Source organism: Aquila chrysaetos, chromosome 4 (genome assembly GCF_900496995.4).
Source record: "Aquila chrysaetos chrysaetos chromosome 4, bAquChr1.4, whole genome shotgun sequence".
NCBI classification, from domain to species: Eukaryota; Metazoa; Chordata; class Aves; order Accipitriformes; family Accipitridae; genus Aquila; species Aquila chrysaetos.
Genome location: NC_044007.1, coordinates 66,294,248 through 66,313,786, shown reverse-complemented (window position 1 = coordinate 66,313,786; position 19,539 = coordinate 66,294,248). Strand labels below are relative to the sequence as shown.

General features: G+C 38.7%; 1 protein-coding gene across 11 annotated transcripts in view; it reads right to left on the bottom strand.

Moving 5' to 3' along the window:
• CARMIL1 (capping protein regulator and myosin 1 linker 1) overlaps nucleotides 1-19,539 on the bottom strand; it is a 196,272-nt gene that overhangs the window by 55,030 nt on the left and 121,703 nt on the right. For all 11 annotated transcript variants that reach the window (XR_003923014.2, XM_030011770.2, XM_030011761.2 and 8 more), the window contains 7 exons: nucleotides 18,047-18,128; nucleotides 16,576-16,675; nucleotides 16,434-16,488; nucleotides 10,654-10,826; nucleotides 8,273-8,341; nucleotides 3,734-3,827; nucleotides 1,363-1,461 (listed from right to left, as the gene is read on the bottom strand). Coding sequence is in view for 10 of the 11 variants with exons in the window: in XM_030011770.2 (XP_029867630.1) it covers nucleotides 1,363-1,461; nucleotides 3,734-3,827; nucleotides 8,273-8,341; nucleotides 10,654-10,826; nucleotides 16,434-16,488; nucleotides 16,576-16,675; nucleotides 18,047-18,128 (672 nt within the window). In the remaining variant the exon portion in view is untranslated. The remainder of the gene's footprint in view (nucleotides 1-1,362; nucleotides 1,462-3,733; nucleotides 3,828-8,272; nucleotides 8,342-10,653; nucleotides 10,827-16,433; nucleotides 16,489-16,575; nucleotides 16,676-18,046; nucleotides 18,129-19,539) is intronic.

The window sequence follows — 19,539 nt, the reverse complement described above, 5'->3', positions numbered from 1 at the left end:
ACTGTTTTTAAAATCCATTCCTATTGCACACAATTTAATACAGAAATGAGTAATTTTGCTCTACTTTCAAAATAACAATAAATTGCATTTACTGAAACCTGATGTGTGTGTGATTGTTGGAGGAAAGCACAACTAAAACCACCAAGCTATAAAAAGATCTAAACTTAATTCATATGGAGATTATTAACTTGAGTAAAAAAGGTGGCACTGGAACAGATAAATTACTAAAATAAAATAAAGTGACGCTGCTCTTGCAGTTTTTAGTGCCAGTACATCTCCACGTACCATTTTCTCTGTCGAGAGGTTAGAGGATAATTTCAGGTTCTAGTAATAAAACTCTGTCCCATTAAATGTTAGTAACACAGGTAGAAAAAGGCCACTTTGAATTAAGATTCACCAAAAAAATATGCAGAGAACAGAGAGAAATTTCATTGACTCAGCTGAAGAGCAAAACAGATATTCCTCTCCTGTTTGCTGGAGTCTCCCATTTGCATGGGAACACAACTGGTGCCAACAAACATGGAAGCAAATTTAGAACAAAGGCTGTGACAAGTTTTATTCTGCTTACACCACCTTGCTTCAGTGGTGTACTGGAGCGGAAAACAGCCCTGAGGCGTACTGGCAAGAAGCGCACTAGAACAGAGAGAATGGTAAGCTACCACAGAAAATGCTTGTAGTCCTCTCAAGAGAAAGGAAAACAAAACAGAACTACACGTGGCATTTAGGAAACCTGGCAGTGGTTGACAAAACACAAAAGCTTCCCAGCTTCAAGCAACATTTTGGGCTGTGTTAGACAGGAAGCCTTTTCAGCTGTCCAGACTACAAAGAGCACAAAAGACTTCTACCTTCCTTTGCTCCCTTCCTCTAAATAAAGCATCTCACGATACCCACAGTTCTGAAGGTGTAAGGTAGATGATGACTTACTCTCTAAGGCTATTTGCTCTGGTGGTACCTAAGGGCACGTTTACATGGTTGCTCAGTACTAGCCAGAGAGACTGGAACTGACTCAAGACACCAGAATTGGCACAGCCTTATGATGATGCTTGTCACGCTGATGAGAGCCTGCTGAAAAGTCAGACTCCTGAGCACGGATGAACTATACCGTTCCTGGTTCCAACAGCAGTCCACTCAGAAATAGCTCGGGTCTTTCTGTACCCAGTACTACTGTACACAAGACCTCCCTCTCACAAAAGCTTTTTTTCCTTCCAAAAATATTATCATTCACAATCATTATTTCTTGGGAAATGAAGTATCATCCAAGAGGCACATCCTGCTTTAAGCTACTCTGACAGAACGTGAGGGAACTCTGTCCCCAAGCAGATTTTAGACACAAAGAAGTACCAGTAAGGAACAAGTTCTCACCTGCTGAGTGGTACTAGTGACAATGCCTTGCTGCAGCCGGTACGCTTGCTCCTGTAGGTACTTTCTGGTCTCGTGATTACGAAGCAAGTAGTTTTCTATCTAAAAAACAAAGCCAGTTTAGGAAATTGATTCGACTCTCCACATTGTAATCTGCTTTCAACTTTGCTGCCATATCAGAAATAGGGAGTGACAGGAAAAACCGCCTAAGTATTTGTTTGTTATCTGCAAACCTTATTCTGTGCGTCTCAATGCTTAATAACCACAGTGGACAATATTCATTCACTCACTGACTCGTGAGACATCATTAAACACTGTGCTTTTGCCACTGTTTTCTGAATTAGTCTTCTATTTTGAACAATTTAGTAAGTTACGCTGACAAGGGAGTAGAACCAGGTTTGAGAAATATTTAAAGGGACTCTGTCCATAAAGCGTTGGTGTAGAGACCATAATGACACAAGATAGTAGATTCATTTCTTTTAGATGCATTTGGCTCACTGCAAAGACACGGATTTAAATAGCAGTACGGTCTAGAGAGAAGATAAAATATCTAAAAGTGTGTAACTGACACAGGAGCCTCAGTTCAAAAGCTACTTAAGGCTAAGCAGTACATAAGTACGCTTCAAAGACAAGTGATTCCTACTCACAGCTGCTGGTCACAGCCTACCACAACTGTCACCAGCAGTAAACACCTACCATCAGCCAGCTTAATGGCACATAGAATAACCCCCTAACCTGGCTCTGTCAAATTTAGTCACATCAAAAAACCCTACTAGTACACTGTTTAAGGTTCATCAAAGGTGGTGGATCTGGTCCGAAAGGAAAAGAGTGGAAAAGGATGGGTGGAGTGGCCAGCAGGTTGTGAGGCAGAGGCTAATAGGGATGGTCACCTCTAAATTTGCATCAGCAGCAAGAGCTGGAACAGTCTGACCATGCCCCACAGCAATGCAGGCTTTATCCAGTTTGCCCACACTGTAAGTAAAGCGTGCTGCAGAGATACCGGAGCTCAGGAGGTTAGCTGTTACGTCCATCTGGTGCCGGACCAAGGCCAGGAGCACTCTCATTGTACTCAAGCTGTGGTGTGCTGAAGCTTACGGACTCTCCCGAGATGTCAGTCAGTCAGTTCAGGTGTCCCTGCACCGGCCACGACAGCTCAGCCCGTGTGGGCAGGCGTTCCTATGTGCGTGGAATTAGCTGCGCTCACAGCACCACTCGCGAGACTATGACCTTTTTTTGGAGAGAACTTCCTCGTGTTGTGTAAAGAAAGCCTGAACCACGCATATTAAAACAAACTCAGGGCCAAACAGTTGTAACAACTTTGAAATGAATAAAAGAAAATGTTCTTTGTACATAATGCCTAATTAACACATAGAATTTAAATCCCCATGGCCAGAAGCTTCATGATATTTTTCTCAGAGATGCATCTATGATTCTAGATATGAACCTATCCACAATTATATTAAACGAGATGTAAGAAATATGTCCATCCCCCATGACTCAGATTTTTTTTAAAGCAGAATTTAGATCATTTTCATGCATCAAAGAAAAAGGCGCTAACTACCAGCAAGTTTCCCTGTGAGAATCACTTTACCAAAAATTTCTTTACTAATAAGGATCATAAGAGATTTGCTTTTTAATCACAGTTATCTGTAAGAACTATTTATAAGGTTTTTATGACCTTACCCTGGCTGAAGGAAAACTACTGATTAAAGAGATGTGAACTGCGTGCTTTCTGATTGAGCAGGAGGCTCATTTGGAGCTCGCAGGATTTACTGTATTTAAGCTCAGCTGGGGGTTTTATAACTCATGCAAGTGGAACAGCTACAGATACTGTCAACACCTCTTCATCCAAAAGAACATGTTGGTACAGTTGTTTATTTAGGGCAATATAGTGTGTGAATTTTATATGTACAATATAAAATGCAGGCAGTAAACGTTTTTATCCTCCTCCGAATTAAAGAGCATCCTTTGTCTTCTACAGTGCTGACTGCACTTTTTATGCCAAAATGAAAAACACATACCAGTAATTCTACACACATGGAAATACACACAAGAACATATGTAACAAACATGCCAGTTGCTAACTCTCCCTTTCATAGTTATGCATACAGCAATACAAGGTCTAGCTTGCACTTACTTAGTTATGACTTTCTGATACTACACCATCGCATTCCATCAGCCTTCACTCCAACCACTCTTTGCAATAAAAAGCATTACACGCTCTTGCAGAACTTGATTACCACATATATATCCATGCAAATCAAACAATCAATGAAACTAGCCTAGAAGTCTTACTCAGCCAAGCATGAAATCTTAAAATTATTACTTTATTTTTAGTGGTTTTATTTCTGTATGTCAGTGGTATATGCTATACCTTTTGTAGTGCCTCTTCTGTTTTCTCAGGGTTTGTTTTCAGTGCTTGGGAAGCATCATTCATCGGTATAGGCATGAATCTCAAAGTATAATTCCTAAAGAAAAATAGAAGATTTTTTTAAGAGTAAAAGTTAACCTAATTACTCTATCTCTTTATGAAGAATAAACTGGAAGGGAGAAATAAAATGCATCTAGCTTGTCCATGGAGGGTCCTAAGAATGTATTTTTCACATTTGTAAGTGGACTAACTGGAGGCATGCATGCTCCTTTTTGCTGCTAATTCTTCTTTGCTACTAGACAGACGTGGAGATTTTGAAAAGCAAAAAATGCAGTTAAGTGGCCAATGCCCAGTGGCTGTCAATTAAAGGCCTAGCTGTCTTCTACACCTTTGCGCACAAGGTTGGATTACTTTTTCCTATATCAAAACAGAACAGGGAGTGTCAGTGCCTTCCGGCAATTCTAACAGATCTAAGTCTAAATAGAAATATTCAGTAACAGATAGATAGCGACTAAGAGACCAAGTTTTTAAAATTTACTATTTAATAACGTCTTGTGTTTATAACAATTTGAAAACACTTGCTGAATTTTTAATAAAAGCTGACAAAACAAGCGTAGCATCTCCATATTCTTTTATGCAAACAATTGCTCCCTGTATTTTATTTGTTTGCAAAATATTTCCGTATCTTTGTCCATCTGCTGTGATATGAGAATAAAGATAGGGTTTTGGTCTTGAGTCAAAACTGTATTTAAACTCTGACAGCATAAATTGGCTAGCATGACATAGTTAAACCTAAAATGCTACACGCAGTGGTACATCCACACACCTTCAGATTTGGATAAATGAAAACAAAAAGAGCAGGAAGTTCTTAAAACCTGGAAAGGAAATTATTCTTCCTATTTTCAATTAGCCTTAATTTCCTGCAAACACCTCCTTGTCCTTCTTCGGGTGTCTGCAAACATCCCACTAACTGTTCCTATTCTATCCAGAGCTACATAAACATGGTTGGAACCCTCTATTTTTGAGCACTTTAAAGATGACAATTTCAATTGAGTCAACTCCATTGACTTCAATGGACCCATCCCTCACTGAATGCATTAACTCCAACAGCAGACACCTTAACTACCGTGAAACTGCAAGGTTCTTTCACTTCTTCTCTCACCAGTTGCTTAACCACATGAAACACCACTCTCTGAAGGACAGCGGTCTTTTGAACTGCCAAACACACTGATTCCTCATTGATACCACCCAACATTTTACCTTAAATGATAATGGAAGACTACTACGTTTCTTCCCCAACGTAAACATGGTGACGTGTAGCTGTCAGTAGCAGGCAGTTACGCACGTGGAGTCAGCAAGGTCCCTGTCCTTCCACGGTGTCCAATTGCCCACTGCATCACAGCCAGAAAATTAACTTTTCTTTCTAGTTGTCTTGTCCTTCAAAAGAAGTACGCAAACTATACAGACCCTGTTATGTGTCCTCATGTAATACTAAACAGCAAATAACTGGCTGTTCACCAGCATGGGGAAAATTTTGAAATGTCAAAGATACCAAGCTCAAACACAGATAATAATTACAGAATTTGCCAATTGCCTGAGTACTACCTGGCAGGTGGGGTATTTATTTAGTTAAAAGGAAACAAAGGTAGATTTCCAAGGATCTCTGCAGCTGTTTGACATTTAATACATGCCATTCATTGAAATCTGTAATTGCCAGCTCTCATGCTAGTAATTATATGCTAAATTCAATTTAGTCAAAGACTTAGTGCACCCTCTCTTGCACACACAGAGGAAGCGGGGGGAATGAAAGGCAAGGAGATTTCATGGACACATAATCACAAAGGCAGAACTTTAGAAGACCACTACCCTGAGGAAGGCTCTGTACTTAGTTTCCTTCCAGACAGGCAGCATTGTATTGGAATGCTACTTTATTTTCACCTAAGAATTAACCAGCTCTTAGGGGTAAAAAATCAAGAATTTAAAGCTCGCTGTTCAACTTTGATCATCAGAGCAATATTTATCTTCACACTTCATTTTTCTCTGCCTCCTTTGAAGTCTAAAATATTCCTTCATTCTTCTTTTTATTAACACTCCACTTGTCTCTTGTAATGGAGTACATTTCTCTACCAACTCAATAATCTAGTTATTTCATAACGCATTAATACTCTCAGCAAAATACCTATATTTAAAAGATGTTAAATTTCAGAGACATGCTCAGAGACTGGAAAGGATGTCTCAGAAAACCTCCTGTCTCTCCCTCTACATACAGCATATGTGACAACGGTCCTACATTTCATCACACGTTATTTCCCTTGTAGTAACTTCTGCTCCATTCATGACATACACCCTCTGCTGCAGAGTGATGATTTTACTGCCTATGTTTTTTTAAAAAGGGAGTAAGATCATCTGTTTTGCAGGCTTGGGCATGTGAATATCATGCCACTGCTAAGGGAAAAATTCATAGCCCTCTAACAAATCCCAACATTTCCCATCAGATTTTAGAACTTGAGCTATTTCTTCAGCCAATCTATACAGAAAAAACGTCTTTTAGAAATTAATATGGGGCAATACCGTACAGTTCTATGACAGAGTGGGCTCCAAGCTGCAAAGCACACAAGCGCATTATTATTTTCATATTAAAATTACAGAGATTCAAGTCCCTATTTAATGGCCAGGCTGAACAGAATGCCCACTGTTCTCAAACGCTCTCCTGAACTGACACTTGTACCAGACTCTATAGAAGATCCTCTCAGCATCTCACATCAGCTGGCTGGGACACCCTTGGGGCAACTCTGCCAACAGCCATGCTCCTGGAATTCCCTTGCAGGAACATTTTCACACAACTATAAACAGATGAAGAAAAGCTGGGAGGAAGGGAAAAAACAATCTTCAGATTATTCCACCCTGTTTTAAAATCTGTTACAATCCCTCACAATTCTCCTCAGCCTCCTCATCATACTACAAAAGCCTAGCTTTCTTCTTTTTTGTGGTTTTTGTATATGACTATTTTTCTTAAGAACAAAATCAAAACAACACACACAACGCACATACCCCCAAGCATCTTCAGTATATTTCATTCCGTTTTGAACAACAATTCCTTCCTACAGAATATTGACTGTTTCATGTATTTTTAGGAAACATATGGTGGAGGATGTTCTCAATGTGTCTTCAAGATGGATTGTTTAAAGGCTAGTTGTTTTCAGCCAGTATTGACAGTCCCTCTCCTGCAAGTTTAAACCTTTGTTGCTTGTGGCTTAGTTTCTGATATTATCAATGGTTTTAACAATTTTAAAGTGTTAGAGTAGACACAAAATGACCTCAGCTTCCAAGCTAAATAAATGAGATGTCACCTCAACAAAGTGCAGTGTCACAGAATTATCTGCAGCATTTCTTCTTTTTCTGCTTAGATGATTTGCTTTTGCCTTTGGATTTCCCCCTCCTGTCTATTTACTTATCCAAGCACTTCAGAACAGAAAAGTAAAGTTGATGCTAACCAGAAAATAAGCATACTTTCTTTTCTACCAGACTTTCTCATAAATGTACATCCTATTGCTCTCTAAAAGAGAAATGTCTGCAAGTTGACAAATAACCTTTGCGAATTATTATTCACTACTATCAGTGGAATCACTCCAAGATGATTTGCTTAATTATGCATCATTTATATAATTTTCCCCATCAGTGCAACTGAATTCATTTTGAAACCAAGTATATAAACTACAACAGTTTCATAAAACAAGTAACTTCATAAGGTCTAGCCTCATGACCCCTCCCAAGGTTAAGATGCTCCCCTAAGTAGTTACACAGTTTTGCAAGACATCTTGTCTAGAAACTAGCAATTGTACATTACCTTCACCTTCTAAAGAGAGCCTTTGCTCCTGTCTGAGGGATTTAATGACATGAAACAACTGCAACTGCTGCTTAATTTAAATCTGTAATTTTTCCCTCTTAAGAAAAGTAATAATAACATATAAAGAAACGAGATGGAGATGGAGAGAGATGAAAGTCATTTAGCATCTATCACTGGTATTAGCTGCAACTGTGAATAAGCTCAGGCAAGCAAAATGACCCAGACCACACCGATTACAATGAACAACTGCAGCTCCTGAGATCATCACTATTAGTTTCAACTTGCTGGGGTAAAGAAAAAAAAGTCAGACCACAAAGGCATGCTTCAGTAATTTTCTGTCATTATATACAGCTTCATTCACTGACTAGAATAGAATTTCTGCATGCTGTCAACACAAGAGAATAAAGAAAAGGGAAAATATTCCCAAATTCAGAATTTTAATGCTAACAGCAGAACTCAATGGCCTTAATGCTGATAGCAGAGTATGGATGAAAGAGCCACAGAGCCTTTTCCCATCCTTTTGAAGTAAGTGAAATCATAAATTTTCCTTTAGATGAAGCACCCCAACGCTTAAAATTGACAACACTCAGCATCTTCAGATCATATTGACTGCAGTGAGAACTGCAGCTGCTCAGATCATTCAGGATGTAGGTCTTTGGCCTCTTCATCAGTCATTCAGTTGCTTGAGAACTTACTTTTCCAGTGCCACAGCTATATCCTGGAAGCCCTGCGCAGTGATGTTATTCTTGTCCCATATTACAGTTCTGAGAGGTGGAGGGAAAAGGAAAGAAAAAAAAGTTAAACGAGAACCACTGAATAAATCTATATTGAAATAACACAGCATTGTATGTTCAAAATTGTACAGTGGAAGGCAGCACTTTAAAAATCTGGTTTCAGTTATATGCTAAAACCTTGAAGTGACAGAAGTTAGGGACAAAGATACTACAAATTTCAGTTTCCCTTTCTTTAAAGGGGACTCTCTACTATATTTTCCATGATTAACATAAAAACATAACTTTTCTAAAATACAAGTTAATAGAAAGATTTGGAGATAAAATTCCAGCTTTTTCCAGGAATAGTCTAAAAAAATAAAGTTCAAATGTCTGCTTTGCAAGCCCACACTGAAAAACAAGAAAACTGCAGTAAGTGATCAATCTCTGTTCTACATAGGCTATATGGCTACAGTTATAAAAAAAGGTGTTTAAAATTCCATGCTGATTGGTGGTAAAAATTTGCAGGCTATTGTATATTCAATCCTGTACTAGCTCATCACACAGTTCCTATGATCCCACATGCAACATAACTAGGTGCCAATAGAAGCCTTTAGGTTAGGTGCATAAATTGTAGCTGTTTTGAATATACAATAGTGGTAAGAGTGATCAAGCCTTCCCCCTCCTCCCCCAATTTAGACCACTCAAGCAAACTGCCTGGCAATTTGCGAACACATGTTCAAAGATCTCATTAGTAGTCAGAAGAGACAGTCAAGCAGATAAATCTTGCTTGTGCAAGAGCACTAGTTGTAGCTCTTCTTAAGAAAAAGGCAAAAAAACAAACAAAGATTTCTGGTGTTTAAAAAAAAAGAAAAAGGACAGATGGCAGGGTTTCACAGGTATTGACACCCTTGTGCTGTTGCAGAATTATTGCTTTGTTTTTTAGATGGAAAGATGGAGGTAAGGGAGAGAGATTCTACACTCGCTCTGCAAAGACCAGATATGCTTAGGGTCAAATCTTGGATATTTTTGTCATTGGAATGTGTGTTTATATTTCTACCTGGATGTGATTTTATAACATTTCAAGCAGAGCCAGTTACCATTGCATTATTCAGTCTGTAATCACACCACAGACTGTGGTGACATCATGTCAACTGTGACATTCAGTGTACTGTGAAACATTTCAGTTTGCCATCCTGAAATCCATCAAGGTTTTATTTCTTCAGGTACTGTGGTCATTTCATGTTAATACATTCAATAAACCTAAGCCACCTCTCCAGTGTTTTCTTGACATTTTCAATATTCAGTTTGGGCATAGGAATTCAAAGACCAGGATCCCTGCTTCTGAACAAAATAGCCAGGACTGTTCTGGGGAATTTCTTATCCTCCAGGGAACAAATGCTTCGAGACCAAGCACAAACTAGTCTCTTCACAGAGACAATACACTGAGGAAGGTTCATCTGCACAGTCTGACAAGAGGAGGAATGAGGATTAGCTTTCCTGATGATGGCAACACATTTAGAGGTCCCCATCCAGATTCATGCTGATTGAAGGTTTTACTGTTTGCTAATCACATGCTGGATAGAAAAAAAGTGATACTTTCAAGCCATCAGTGCCAGACATGTGCTAAAAAGCAGTGAAGTTGTCGGGCGGATAAAGTTGCAGAGAAGAGATGCCAAGGTCCATCAGCATTGTAGGCAGGGAAGAGGGGAAGGAGGGATGGTCCATGCTGCTACCCATTCTGAATTCCACATGCTCTTAGTTCTCCTACAGACTGCTACTCCAGAAGACAAAGAATAATTTACTTTAGTTTCCCACCCCAGTATTAGAATTTTCTCTGCACGGAAGGTCTCCAGTAGAAAAGAGAGAGCAGAACAGAAGAGTGGCTAAGCACTGGAACAGGGTTCCCACAGACACTGTGGAATCCCTGTACTTGGAGATCTTCAAAACCTGACTTGACAAGGCCCTGAGCAACCTCATATAGCTGTAAAGTTGGCCCTGCTTTGAGAAGGACATTGAATCAGATGACATCCAGAGCTCTAGAACAAGGTAATTTTTCTTCAAGGATTCTAGACATTTAGAGCTCTCTTGTTCCAACAAGAGGTTTTTCTGTTTAAATTTAGAAAATGTAATGTTCTCCAGTTCCAGTTATGGAATGTTTTTGCAGAATCAATTTGCTTCTCTTGTTTGTTTTTGTTTTGTTTTGTGGGTTTTTTTAAGAAAAAAGGATAAGAATCTTTCCAAATGGAGGCACTATAAAGTGGCTGTACCTAGAAGGGTTCTGAAGAGAAACAGCTTAAGAATAAGCCAACAATTTCAGTATTATTAAGCCATTCTATCTTTTACTGCAAATACATTTCCCTTACCTGAGCTTGGTGTTTATCTGCAGGGCTTTTGCCAGCATCTTTGCTCCCATATCTCCCATGGCATTTCCACTAATATCCACTTTCGTAAGAGAAGTATTGCTGCCCAAGGCATTAATAATGATGGTAACCTCCGTCTTCAGCTTGGAATCTGCGAGGGACAATGACTGCAGAGGCTGTGGAGCATAGAAAAGGCACTGATAACAGCAACTGATAGTGCACTCATTCCTCAAAGATCAACCAAAAGAAGTTACAAGTTCCCCAAACTTTTGGAGACAGCAGTAAGCATCAAAGTTTTTTCTGTGTTTGCTGCAGATCCTACAACACATGATGAATTGGGAGTCAACAACTTAAGAGCACAGATGTCAAACATACACACGCACAGATTAAGCTGCAACACCCTGAAAAAAAGATTTTTAAGTGACAGTGCCTCTAATTTCCTGGGTCTTATTAAGTACAGAACACAGTGGGAACTTGAAGAGGCAAGATAGCAACAACCAGCTTTGCAAGACAACCTCTAGTGTCCAATGGTTTTTGCTTAACCAGGATGCTTCCCTGTCAGTGAGAAATAAAAAATATCTAGCATTCCCCTCCCCTCCCTCAGACTGAGAGCTTTATCCAAGGACAAATTAGGAGCTGAGACATTTTTAAAACAACAAAAAATTCCTTGAAACTGTTTTATTATTGCTACTTCAACTTTAGCAGTGATCTTGCATATCTGTTCCTTCAACTAAGGGCATGGACATTTTGGAGGAAAGAGACAGAAAACTGCAGCAGTTCTGAAATTAAAAACAGTAAGAAGAGTATCTATTAAAATGAGTAAGTCAATGGATATTATTCACAGTGGTGTTCTGACACCTGTGACTGCAATATCTTTATGTAACTTTTATACACACACACACACTATGTTAAGCTGAAACTACTTTATTGGGCTCTGATAAGTCACACTCAAAGCTTTAAGAAAACCTCTTTTAAAAATGCCTGTATTTCCTCCATTCTCAGTGTCCCAGCACTCAATGGCAGGAGCTCAAGAACTACAGTCTATCCATCACCACGCCTTGCTGCTAAAATTGTAATTTGTCTTTGCTGATGTATGAGAACTCCACAAAACATTTCCCTTGCTCAAGTGTGAGTTCATACAGAGGAACGTACTGTCATTATACACCCACTTAGGCATGTATTGGAGGATAAATTTTAGGAGCCCAAAATCTCCAAATTGCCAGTATGGGAAAATCAACATCTCATAAGGATGAACCATGGCACACACATTAGATGCCTAAAGCTTAGATTAATATAAGTAAACCAACTGAACTGTGCACACCTTCCAGGGTCCAAGATGCTTGCATGGTACCTGCCATACAATGGGACTCCAGCCTCCAGACACCACTGGATTACAGTGATAACCAAAAAGCTTGCAACAATAAGAAATGCACTTATAAATGAGGAAATGCATAAAAATTTGGAGGCACAGCAGGTTTATAATTAAAAAGTCTAACAGTAACACAAGCCACATACTGGTTTTATTTTAAATGGAAGTTATTAAATTACTATGTTAATGCCCTTAATTTGTCTATGTTTCCCCGTTTTATTACATTACGTACCCTAAAGAATATTAGCATCACATTAGAATGACACTTAGAGCTCTTGGCACACATTCGAGAGGACCTCCTGTGACAGATTCACAGAAAAGCAGCACCACGCAGCATGTGGACAGAAATCACCAATAAGCTTGTGAAAGTGAAGTTTATTCTGTTTCTCATGTGTCGCTTTAAAAAGGGGCATTTGAGAAACTTAGCTGGAGGTGCTCCCTCCTGCATACCAATTTTTCTGAACCTCAAATATCCTCCCAGGAAAGGATTTCTCACCTCTTGCATTCCAATGCTCTGACAAAACAGTATATGACTGAAAACACTTCTGCACTGTGTTCTGCAAGGATTGACACCTATACATCATTACTACCACATACAGAATATGCATATAGCACAGTAAAGCGCCTGCTGTATTAGCAGTGTCTCTGAAGTGGATGAACTACTAGTTTTCTTGCACAGCTACCCTTACCATTTACTCAATGAGCAAGGAGCAAAAACCTCTGGACTCACTTGGTGCCCTGAATGCAAACTAAAATCGGAACGTAACTCTGTAGGATTAAACGTACAGGCTGCTAAATATTCATCAAATTATCTGACCGTTACATTAAAAAACACAACCAAATGACAACAAACAGAAAAACCCATGAAAACCAAATCCCCCATAAACAGGGGCAATACCCTACATAGCCTACAAACATTTACTACTTTTAACAACTTAATAGTTTTAGCTGGATATTGAGAAAACCGAAGTCTGACAAACACTTCAGTGCCCCTGCTGCAGAAAACAGATACTTTGCCAATACAGTGAAGATGTCTTAACACAATCTTATTAAGGAAGAAGAATTATTAAAGTAAAGAACAGAATTAGAAATTGTATGATTGTATTCAGTGATTTTCTCATACTGCTGGAAAACATTTAAGAATTAAATCAAGGTAAATTTGTCCTCCTGCAAACAAAAATGCTGTAAAAACCCTCAAAAGGCCAATTCTGCAACAAACACTGAACTAATAACTAAAGATATTCAGCGCTGTAGTAATTCTCTGCACCTATGCAGGACTGACTATCACTCTGAGTAATGGTACACTGTACCTGCAGTGTAACATCTATTTTTGCAAGAAAAGAAATGGCACAGTAAGCACACAGCTTCAGACACTTCCAGCAACACTAATAAGAATACATTATTCTAGCCTGCACAGTACAGCATCTACTTAAAAAGAGAAAAAAACAAACCAAAACAAAACCAAAAAGCAAATCTAAATATTACATTCTTGTCGATATTAAACACTTAGGAAATTTTACTGTTTAGGTTACTACTGCTTTTAAATTGTGTAGAATTACATTTGCATCTAGCTGTATTTTTACAGTCATAAAACCAAGCTATTGATTGTTTAAATCATTTTACTCATGACTCATATTAACACAACAACGGATGTATTTAAAGTGTGTATAAATACATGAAGAAGCATTTGGCAGATGACTATGTTAGATTAAAGCCTCTTGCTTCAGCTTTCGATGCATATAATGCATGGTGCCCAAACTGCAGCAGCCTGCAGGCGATACTGATCAGGCAGTATGCTCTGGGCAACATCATACCCTGGTCTCTTCAATTCCACCCTTACTTTTTAACGTCCTGTGGCAGTAAATGCATAGTAACAGCAGAACAAGGACCACCTCCTTTAGGATTCAAAACCAAACGAAAATAACTAGAAACTTAAAATAATTTTCTAAGCGTTGTACTATCTCAAGGTAGAGTGAGGACCATCCAGCTATCTGCAACACATGCTTTTCCCATGGTGCTACAGGCTCTACATCCTCAACTTTTTAGCTGCTAGGAAATGCTTCAGATTGATTTTAGCACCTGATGAAACAGAAACAAACAAGATTCCTTTGCTGAATAGGATTAACAAGAAAAAAGAACACGGGGAGAGAAGAGACAGGTTAACACCAACAGGATCACATGCTGTATCCCAAAGGTTAATGCATGACATGAAGGAGAGACAGTTATTACAAGTACCTAAATAAAATAACTTTTTGCTGGATTATTTCATTGTAACACTGAAAACAGAGACTACAGAGCATGTTCTGTAGGTTAGCTCGGGAAAGACACAGTGAGTAACAATTACCGGAGCACATCTGACCACTGGATTATGGCAAAGGCAGAAAGCGGAACGACAGCTGACATTGTCTATGGGCTGAAAAGGAGTACAAGAAGTTAAAGCTGATGATGCAAGGGAGGGAGAGCTGTGAGAATGATACATCCAAAATTTAGCAGCTACATTTTCTCTGTCCTGGAAGCTTAAAAAACAGAAGCCAGGAAAGATAAACGGAAGGTTGTAACACTTAATACAAACAAGAAGGTGAAAGTTGGAATTTTTATCCTTGCGAACAGATAATATGAGCAGGATAGTCATATAAATAGAAAAAAAAAAAAAAAAAAAAAAAAAACCAACAGCATGTTTGAGAAGACGGTCTGGATACTGAAAAGATGCATAGAGTGTGTTGAAAAGGTGTTTTAGGATATGGCCTGAGTGGGACGAAATGTTCATCTGCAACGGAGCAAAGGGATGAAGGCAATTAAGAAAAACATACTAAATTACATTTGCTTGTGATTAATCTGGTTTGACATAACAGTCTTCAGGATAGCTGTGAAAGATTAAGCATGAGATGCGGGACAGAGACAAATGTCCAAAGGGAAGAAGCAGGTGCTACCTGATGAAGTGACAGCACCCCTCAGTACGGTATCAACAGGAAAAGGAGAGAAGGGGCAAACAGCCCTGCACCATTCCCTTTAGAGACAGGGTAGAAGGAGGTGGTCACACACCACAAAATAAAAAGGCTAGTTTGGTACAAGAAGTAACACAGACATCGACCAATACGCTTCTTAGCACGATGCTCCATCTAACTTGTGCAAACAAGGACTTACTGCTTTCATTACAGGTGTTAACTCAATTAGAATCAGCTCTGGTATCCATATGCAGCACTGCATTGTGTCACACTGACATCCCATGTTTTAAAGAATAAGGTGAGGAGGTAGGCAAAGAATCAAGAAAAAAACCAGTACCACTAATCCCAATCAAGATGACACAGAGAGGAGAGAGGACTAGTTTAACAAATCACTTCAAGTACAACTGAGCAGTAAGAAAAGATGAACACAGAATATGGGTCTAATGACCTTGTATGGAAGGAGACATCGGAAACCCTGGTAAAAACTGGTCCACTGAATTGCAGGGTGCAGACACAGATGGGAGGAGAAAATAAAAAAAGCAGTTAGTGCGGAGACCATGAACTTGGAGGTGAGACAATAAAGACAATAGGAATAGCAGGTGTTTAGACAACGGAAGTCTACAGTCAGCGATTTCTGGAGAATGGGAAAAGCAGAGCTTGCTTGTTACTTGTATGGGGAATGAAGGAGAAAGAAAGGACTAAGAAGAAATGAATAAAGATTGACAAGCATGAGAGTAACAGAGCATCTTAAGATTCCCTTATAGCCAAAACCAGGATGCCAATAAAGCAAGAACACAAATCCAGCCACAAAAGTCTTTCAGAATCAGGAGAGAGGGTAGAAATGAAGAAAGTGGGCAAGGATCCCAGCAAGGCACTCTGAAAGGGTTTTATGAAATTGCTCCTATGATGAATGTACTAGGAGAAGTAAAGAACAGCACTGTGAACAGTTTATTTGCATCTTTTGAAGGAGAAAGGAGTTCTAGGAAATCACTGCAGTGACTTTGCATTTTGTAAAGAAAAAAAAAGCTAATACTCAAGAACAGCTCTCAGGAAATAGTGCTTTCTATTAATTAAAAAAATGAAAAATAGAAATTCTGTTATTGAAGGAGTATCACCACCCAGAGAACACTACCATTGTAATCTCCTAACAGGACACAAAAGTTTTGAAAACTTGTGTCTACAGGGCTTTATAATTTAGACCTAAAGCAACTAGGTTAAGCACATCCAACTATTTAGAATGAATATTTTTCAACAAGCACAGATCCTAAGACTATCCTAAGAAATGTTTACCTACATGCTACACATAATCCAAATTACTATTTGAAAAAATAAAACCCAAAATGTTGGATGTGTCTGTGCAGAATCATGATCAAATCTTATGCAGCAAATTAACACAGTGAAGAAAATCATCAGAAATAGGCTGTGCGGGTACAAATACACATGATGATAATAAGCAGAAAGATACTCACTGAATCCTCGTCTTGAATCATCTGAACTAAATTATCAAGTACTGGAGTGAGATTTCTGAGGGAAGAAAAGTTAGGAAGATGATGAGATCAGCAGCTTCTCCTCACCCATTCTCTTGTTATTTAAAAGAAAGAAAAACCTTACTTGGATTTCATGTTGTTAAAGTTTTTGCCTAACGCCAAGTGTCTTATCGATCGGTTTTTACTAAGCCAGACTACAAGGGTTGAGAGGTCAGATTCTAGGCCTGTAAAGAATCAGATTAGATTAAGAATTAAAACACGTTTTCACAAAAGACCCAGGCAGGGTCCAATTATTAACGCTATATTCATTCAACTAACCGTATCGGTGTACAAATTTCCAAGACCTCTAGAAAAATTTCCCATCTTCTATTACAAAATCTTTTTCCTCTTTTTTTGCCTCTGTTTTTCTATGAGAATAAATGCTTTCTCTAAAACCCTTTAAATCTCCATCTTAATCAGCCCTTTAAATCTCTATCCTTATCAGCCATTGAAGGCACCTCTCAGAAACACAGAAGAGAAATGTAGTCCCTTCTCCATAGCCCAACCACCCAAGGGTAGTTCCTCGCATTGTCAGGCAGAGTTTAAAGTTCCTTTGAGAATTCTGAGACCATGCTAGTTGCTATTTAGTCTTAGCAGAGCTGTGTAACAACAAGGTCTCAAAGCCTTCAAATGCAAAAGGCTAACATAACAGGCTATGAATAAAATGACCTGAAAACAAGCCAGATTTTATTCTACTCCTGAGTACGAAAAATAACTTGCTGTAGTATTGTATTCCCAAACTAGCGGTGTATTTGAAGAGTCCACCAGTTAGATTACAATGACTTAGGATCCAGATCTGCGGGATAATTTAGATGTCAAATATCTTTACTTATAACAACCAATCTGTTTACATAATTGGGCTGAGTCAGTAGCTCCCAAAGCTTTCCACTTGCCAATCCATGCCAGCCTTCTTGGGCATTCAACTGTACTGGGAATCTCCTTCTGAAATATTTCCACATCTGGCTGTCAGAGGGGCAAACACAGCAGGTGAATTCTTCCATCCCATACATCTACAACTTGAGTTTGCAAGATAAGAAGCCAGCTGGTATTCCCAGCTAGGATGCACAGAGCCTCCAAAGCAGGAATACCCCAAGACTTTTCCAAAGACTCAAACAGGCCTTCTCTGACCTGAAGCTGGTTGACTGTTTGCTCCAAATTTCCCTCTCTCGCTTCTTCAGTATCACAACCTCAGCTTCATTCTGTATCTGTCTTTCCCCTTCTTCTTTCACTACACTTTCATTTCTCATTTAGCTTCTCATCCTCTTGTACTCAAACCCACTTTCCTCTAGATCTAAGATGATGCTTGCTGCTGTCAATTTATTCTGCTGTGTTATGTTTATCTCAAACATAAACTTCTGAGGGTACAGTTAGTCTATGAACATTTCTTATATACTTTATAGCAATAAGAGTTCTTGGTCTGAGAGATTTTGATAGCCAATATGGCCAACAATCATAAAGCAAGAGTGACCATCCTTGATTACATCATGAGCTGAAAGAAAAAGCATTTCTCAGATTCTGGACTTGCATGACCCTCCATTCCTGTTCTGTGTACTTACCATTGTCTGAAATATCTAGGCTGGTGATATTGTGTATTTCTGCTATGCATCCTTCCAAGACTTGTGCACCTCCCGATCTTAACTAGAGACAAAACATGATCCATTTTGCAAACTAGTTATGGTTTCAAGATCACACAGAAAACAGTGGTAGAAGCGTTGTGAATACAGAAGGCACTACCAGCGGCAAAAACAGCAACAGAAGTTACGCACATCAACATGACAGCCTATGCACACTTTCCTACTATTCTCATCCTTCTCTCTCACTATTTGCATATAAATGAGAAAAGGGACTCTTTCCTTTCTTTTAAAACTACTGCTCAGCAGTTAAATCAGGGAAAGATCTAAATGGTGCAGACACAATGAATCCTTTAGCGCTTGTGCCAGGCAGTGATGGCAGGACTTTGGTGCGGGTTCTCTACATGAAGAGGCCAGGACATTTCCAACATCTAGTGAGAACAAAAATAAACTTAGCCCAGCCTATAAGTGTGCAACACTGTCACCCTTGAATTCCACTACAATCAAGGCTTATAGTTAGCATCTTCTTTCTTTCAGCTCTTAGCACAACGCTAGGGTTCCCAGATCAAAGATGAGTAGCAAATTTAAAAAAAAAAAAATAATTTTGTTCCCCTGTCACTGAACAGAAAATTTAAATAATCCAATTATAAAAGGGCCATAAACAAGAGAAGTCAGTAATTTACCTTATTCTTAATTTATAAATAGGCATAAAAGAGAAAAACAGCAACAATAACAAAAATGCCTGACTGGAAAGTATCAATTATGGTATTATTAATCTGAAATATTAAATTAATATAAAAGAAATGTCAGGATTTAATGAAAACACAATGAAATGGCCTAGGGGAAAAACATCAACATTAAGAATCAAAGTTGTTAAAACTTACACACTTATTTACTAACACTACTGAATTAAAAACGCAACTTTTTTTTTTCCAAAGAAGCAAAAGCATTTTCTTGTTTCTTGCAGCTAGGCAAACTATGTAAAGTGTATCTCACTTTATGAACATCCCCCAGAAAAAGACTTAAGCAAAAGAGGGGAAAAGTTCTACAAAAATTCTCTTTCTGGATTTTCCGTTTTCATTTTCCTTGCGTCAAAAAAACAGAAAGCTTTTTCAAACATGAAATAGCCTTCTCACCTCCTGTGCATAAATAAATGAGTAATATTTTACTTAGTTGACTTACTTGGCTAAATATCCTGAATCAACCTGCTGATATTTCTGTGAATACTCTCTTTTATCCATGCTATAATTAAGGAACCACAAATGCCTTCAGAAGTATTTTTCAATAAAGACTTGATTTGGCACTTTCAAAAGTTTGAGATATGCGATTGGTTAACAAGCAGCTCAACAACTTGGCCTGAGCATTTAAAGAACAGTGGTGGTCAAAGGCAACGTCTAAATCATAAGTTATATCTGGAAGTGTGACAGATACAGAATGTAAGGCACCTTTCCTCTTCTGCATAAAACAAAGCCTACCTA